The 6,667-nt window shown below is 43.4% G+C and overlaps 1 protein-coding gene across 1 annotated transcript in view; it reads left to right on the forward strand.

Annotated features, from left to right (window-relative positions):
- Window positions 1-6,408: 6,408 nt before the first annotated feature.
- Window positions 6,409-6,667, forward strand: part of stum (stum, mechanosensory transduction mediator homolog) — a gene marked incomplete at both ends in the record, with an annotated part of 21,920 nt that continues 21,661 nt past the window's right edge. Inside the window, one exon of the mRNA XM_080524697.1 lies at window positions 6,409-6,577. Within this exon, the coding sequence (XP_080380823.1) occupies window positions 6,409-6,577 (169 nt within the window). The remainder of the gene's footprint in view (window positions 6,578-6,667) is intronic.

The raw sequence follows: 6,667 nt of genomic DNA on the forward strand, positions 1-6,667 counted from the left end.
CCCCCCCCCCCCCCCCCCTGATGGTTAAGGCTAGGATTGGAGTATAGAGAAAGTGTCCCTGCATTAGTGCCTACAAGCAGCTTCTACCCAGTGTGAGTGTGAGCGAGTGAGTTGTGGAGGGAGGGGTGGAGGGATGGGTGTGAGCGAGTGAGTTGTGGAGGGAGGGGTGGAGGGAGGTGTGGCACTCAGACAGCCAGTGAGTGAGGGACGGGAAGCAGGAAGTGTGATTCTGTGCCTTTCTCTGGGTTTCAAAGGCTGCTCACTCTGTGAGCCCCAGGAAGCCTAATTTGAAGCTTCAGAACAGCGCCCCAGTCTTGGGTTCTCGGGTCCCGGTTCAGCTGCTGTCCTCCTCGGCTATTTCCGAATTTCTCTACCAACTAATCCATTATTTACACTAGCATTACACACAACACACTGGGGGCGGCTGCAGCTTAGAGCACAGAGCGCCATCCAACACATAGAACTCAGAACACAGAAGTACAGATACAGCCTGGAACAGAATGTAGAACATAGGACTATTAGAACAGAACAAGTAGAACAGCAGAATGATCCGAGATCACATGGAACACAAAACATAGAACACAGGACATAGGGCATGCTTTCTTTTCTCCTCTCCTGTCACATGCTGAGTGAGTCTATGAGAGTTGTAATGAAGTAGAGTTCAACTGATACTTCATTGTGTTAACAAGCAAATGACATCATCGCCTGTGTGGTGACAGGCAGAACCTTAGATCCGATGTTTGAGCTAGATGAACCTTCATCCCACACACATCATGTACTTTTTCACAGTCAGGTGGGTACAGTACGGTGTTCCGTAAGAGCGGTTTTAGAATTCAGTCCTCTTGCTTTCTACGGCTCAATCACTATACGAGAGAGAGAGAGAGAGAGAGAGAGAGAGAGAGAGAGAGAGAGAGAGAGAGAGAGAGAGAGAGAGAGAGAGAGAGAGAGAGAGAGAGAAAGAAAGAGAGAGTAGCCTAGAGGCTAGAGAGACCGGCTAGCAATCAGAAGTAATCAGAGGTTAATCAGAGTAAGAAGCAATCAGAGGTTCGATCCCCACCTCGGACGGGAGCTGCATGTGAGCTGGTGACTGGAGGGTTGCATATCACAGTGCCTACCACTGCTGTTGTGCCCTAGAGCAAGGCACTTAACCCCTAATTGCTCCAGGGGAACTGACTATGGCTGACCCTGTGCCTAGAGCAAAAAATACATTTTGTTGTACTCTGTGCAATGACAAAGGTACCATATACTGTATGTGAGAAATATATGCACTCTATGTATGAAAAATGTATGCATTCTCTGCAATGTAAGTCGCTTTGGATAAAAGCGTCAGCTAAATGGTATATATTATGATATCCTATTATTAGATGGAGTGAGGGCATTTCGTTACACAACAAGCACTAGCAACCTTGAGACCATTAATCTTCAGGTGGAATCACAGGAGAGCTCCTCTGCCTCGAGTGACAAAGGACAGGTGTGATGCAACAGGTGATGCAACAGGTGAGTCATCAAACTGAAAATGCAGCCTGAGTGTAACGGAAGACCTGCATACAATATATCGGTCTGAACGTCAAATGAAGAAAGGCACTCACAGTAGAACACACACAGCGGAAACAATACAAACATACATATGCATCAGAACCATCAGGCGATCTTTGTTCTGAAAAGAAAAAGGACAGAATGTGTCAGAAGGAATGTGAGAGTTCCTATTTTCGTGACTGCACATAATATGATAATAAGTGTAAGTATACGTGCACCACATATTTAATTGCTAGTTGCTACAGTGTTCAAAACACAGTGTAAAAAATGTATGTGAGAGCGAAACAGAGCAACGTGCATTGCAAATACAGCAGAGAGAGTTGACCTTGATTTCTGGTTCCCACTCTGTGATTCTCTCAATAGCCTTCAGAAGTAATTACCCCAGTGACAATTGAGGTGGAATAATTTTGTTTGGAGTAGGAAAGTCTTATCGTACAAATGAATTATGTAATGACAGCTTCTCATAAGGTTGTTATTTATGTCTAGAAAACCCTTCTGATAGAAAGTGTCATACTTTTGATAAGGTCTGTCTCTCTCTGTCTCATCCTCTCTCTCTCTCTCTCTCTCTCTCTCTCTCTCTCTCTCTCTCTCTCTCTCTCTCTCTTTCTCTTTCTCTCTAAGCTTTTTCCTGAGTGGTAATTGAAATCGATTTCCAAGGAAACATGCAACAGACACTCTACAGTAGTACATTTTTTAAAAAGCACCATCTTCAAGGTATCATCAGGAAAATAACTTATCAGTTAATGTCATCCTGTAACATTCTGAATAAAAGTCTGAGAAAAAAAAATTCTGAATAAAAGTCTGAAAAGATTCTTTTTTTATTATTTCAGAATAAAAGTCTGAACCTTTTTTTTCAGAATAAAAGTCTTAACCTTTTTTTTCAGACGCGACTTACTCCAAAGCGACTTACAATCAATACATTTGACTAAGCAAGTGAATCATGAATCCACCAGTCGTAGCAGGAAGAGTAATCCAGCTCAGGCCCGAGGCCATTGATAGAAGGAAAAACCTTCTTCCATCACCTTCTTCTAAGTCTATTTTTTAAAATATAGACACTGGAGAAACAGAGAAACAGTACAAGGGGGGCAATAGAAGTTTTTAGGAGACTCAGTAGAGGGGAAGAGCGGGTGTCTTCAGGAGACGCATTGCTGGGGGGCAGTAGATGTCTCAGGAGGAGCAGTTAAGGTGTACCCTGAAGAGATGGGTCTTCAGTCTACGACGGAAGATGGGTGGTGACTGCAGTTCTGACAGCCGTGGGGAGCTCATTCTACCAGCGGGGAGCCAGTGTTGTGAAGAGACGTGATTGGGCAGCATGACTGCCGTGTTGGTGTAGAGGTGGTGGGGCTAGTCGGCCAGCCAAGGTGGAGGAGCGGAGTGAACGGGCTGGAGTTTGGGGGGTGACCATTTACTTCAGGTAGGCAGGGGCTGTCCCTTTAGCTGCCTGGTATGCAAGCACCACACTTGAATCTGATGCGAGCTGCTATCGGGAGCCAGTGCAGGGTGCAAAGGAGAGGGGTGACATGAGAGTATTTGGGGAGGTTGAACACCAGACGGGCAGTAGCTTTCTGATGAGCTGCAGAGGTCTGATGGCGGAGGCGGGGAGCCCAGCCAGGAGTATGTTGCAGTAATCAAGGCGGGAGATGACCAGTGCCTGGGTCAAGAGTTGCGCTGCTTCTCTCATGAGGAATGGTCGTATCCTTCTGATGTTGTAAAGGAAGAATCTGCAGGAGCGAGCCGTTGCTGCAATGTTCTCCGCACAGGATAGGCGGTTGTCCAGGATCACTCCAAGGTTCTTGGCTGTCAGGGAGGGGGTTACAGTAGAGTTCTCCACTGTGATGGAGAAGTCTTGGAGAGGGCAGGCTTTCCCGGGGATGAAGAGGAGCTCAGCCTTGTTAAGATTGAGCTTGAGATGGTGATCTGACATCCATGTTGAAATGTCAGCGAGACATGCAGAGACACGGGTTGCCACGTGTAGATCAGAGGGGGGGAAGGACAGGAAGAGTTGAGTGTCATCTGCATAGCTGTGGTAGGAGAACCCATGTGAGGAGATTACCGAGCCAAGAGACTTGGTGTAGAGAGAGAACAGTAGGGGCCCTAGGACAGAGCCCTGGGGTACCCCAGTGGTGAGGGTTCGTGGAGAAGACAGCGATTCTCTCCAGGTCACCTGGTAGGAGCGACCCGCCAGGTAGGAAGAAAACCAGGAGTGGACCAAAGAAATATCAAATCTCCTCCCACCCTATATTCCAGCAAGGCCCTAAGTTCTACTGAGACTAATCAGCTAATCATTCTAAGAGTGAAAACAAAACACGGTAAAGCAGCATTCAGTCACTCTGACGCATGCTCCTGGAACAAACTCCCTGAAGAAATCAAACAGGCCCAATACCTACAAATATTTAACACTAAGCTAAAAACCTTCATGCTCTGCAGCAGTTATGATTAAACACTAACACTGTTATCTTTTTACTTCTTATACCTGCAGCAGTTATGTGTTTTATGATCCATAATCCAAGCGCTATAAATTCATTGTTAATATAGGCTAAATGTGTTTGCAAATGTGTCATTTTACACTGCGGTCACATACACTGTATCAGCCAGGATAGCGGTTGAATACAGATGCAGTATCAAATGTGTCATTTTACACTGTGATCTCACACGCTGTATCGCGCAAGATAGCCGCTAAACACAGACGCAGTACCTGCAATCTCACACGCCATATCAGGAAGGACAGCGGTTGAATACAGTTGCAGTAATAACACATTTATCTATATCTTTTTATTCATTGTATTATCTTGTTAAATGTTTATCTATTTATTTTCTATATATATGTATCTATTGTTGTAATTTTTATTTTCTTACTATCCTCCCTTTTCTGTATTTTTTGATGCTATATGTAAAGCACTTTGAATTGCCCCTGTTGTATTGCCCCTGTTGTATACTCTTGCCTTGCCTTGTATGACCGATCCATCTATAAAATCGTACATTACACCACTCAAATGGTTGCACTGTGTTTCAAAGTCTTTGCCATGTTAAACCTGTCAGACATCAGTACATTTGAATGGCGTTTTAATGTGGGGCCTTTTTGCCAGGGCGTTATTGTAAAGGTTCTGATTCTGAATTGAGGTGCCTGGTTAAATAAAGGTTAAATAAAGGTTAAATAAAGGTTAAATAAATACAAAGTCAATCAAAAGGTGATAAAGCCAGTTCAAGTGTAACAGTAACATGGCTTCGTCACAGGGATTAATTCCAGCATAGTCTCATTCAAATACTCACACTCATCCCTCATACGACAAGGAGCCTAAAACCCTCAGGATCAATATTATAGCCTTCCCTATACCTACAGCTTTCTGTGTTGCTAGGCGACCTCTGGAGATAAAGAGTGACTTAACTGTAGGGGGTTAGGGTTATGAATATTTAGTAAGCATTGACTATTGTCCTTTCATGTCCATTTTCTGGTGAAACTGTATCTGTGGGCCGAGAAAGATTACTGAAAGTCTCACCATACCCAGCAAGACCTATCTGTTCAGTGCAATTCTCATTTCAAATAGATTGTATTTCTAAATAAATTCATGTTGTAGGGTATTAAACATATTTCATGCTAAATTGGTATAGGCTACAATGGTATATAGGCCTATAATGTGGGCCTATATACTATAGTGCCTATATATAGGCCTAATTATGTTCAAGTCAAGACTAAAAACCCATCTTTTTAATATTGCCTTTAAATGACTAAATAATTAAATTATGATTATATAATTTTTGAGCTGCAACGTTTGCAGGAATAGTGCTATACAAATAAAAGTTGTTATTATTATTATTGTTATTATTATTAGAAATCAATTTAAATTACGATATTATGTCAATTTAATGTCTAATGTGTTTAAACTGTAGATACTAGCTTTGATCATGATACTTTGACATTATGATTTCTTGGAAGGTCAAATGTATTGTGTAATGAACAAATGATATGATTGATTATGTTTCAAAGTAGTGGTGGCATCATGGCACTGTTAACACAATTACGCCAAGGAAGGAACCCAGCCCAGAAATACTACTGTATGTAAATCAATGCCAATTGGCAGGACAAATGACACCAGTCAGAGTATGTCATTAATACTCTAATTACTACAATCTGCCTGGTGTTATAACCCTCACAGATACTGACAACAGACAGAGGCAGGCAGGCAGACAGACAGACAGGCAGGCAGGCAGGCAGGCAGGCAGGCAGAGAGGCAGGCAGGCAGGCAGACAGACAGACAGACAGACAGACAGACAGACAGACAGAATGACTGACAGAAAAATACCAACAAGCATATCTAATAGAGAGCTTAACAGTGTCAAGAAGATCTCATGTGTGTGTAGCTTTATCCTTGATTGTAAAGGTAAGTAGGAAAGATGTGTTTATATCAATGGGATGTGTGTGTGTGTGTGTGTGTGTGTGTGTGTGTGTGTGTGTGTGCGTGCGTGCGTGCGTGCGTGCGTGCGTGCGTGCGTGCGTGCGTGTGTGTGTGTGTGTGTGTGTGTGTGTGTGTGTCAAAAACTATCCTTGTATCGATCTACAATATTCACATAGCTAACTCTCTGTGAAAACCTAAACATCTATAAAAACTCATATCATGTATAATCTGTTGAATAGGCATTTTGGAACACCGTAGCACCTACGGTACTCTATCGCTTTAAATGTGAAATCTGGTCCACGAGTGTTCGCCAAACTGTGCGAAGGAGGAGACGCTCGTGGTTCTTGCGCGCGCGCGTACATCCAGATCCACATCGTTTAGTTGTTCATTTTTGGAGTGGTGTGTCTGCCCTGCTCGGCGCAACGGAGCCAGTCCTGGATTAGATTTCAAACGGTGTGGTTACAATTTAGACTTCAAGATGGACCAGAAAGACACGGAGATGAATGAGAAGGGAATTACTTCTTCAACCAGTGGGGTTGTTGTGCAAGTACGAGAGAAGAAAGGACCTTTGCGCGCAGCTATTCCATACATGCCATTCCCGGTTGCAGTAATATGTCTATTCCTCAACACTTTTATTCCTGGCTTAGGTGAGTTCACACTTGATCTTTGCTACTTTTTCCATCAGTCACATTTTTGCCTTGATGATGTAATAACAGCTGTCAAACACCCAAAAGTCC

This window comes from Nansenia antarctica (assembly GCF_963989245.1).
Source record: "Nansenia antarctica genome assembly, chromosome: 1".
Classification (NCBI taxonomy): domain Eukaryota; kingdom Metazoa; phylum Chordata; class Actinopteri; order Argentiniformes; family Microstomatidae; genus Nansenia; species Nansenia antarctica.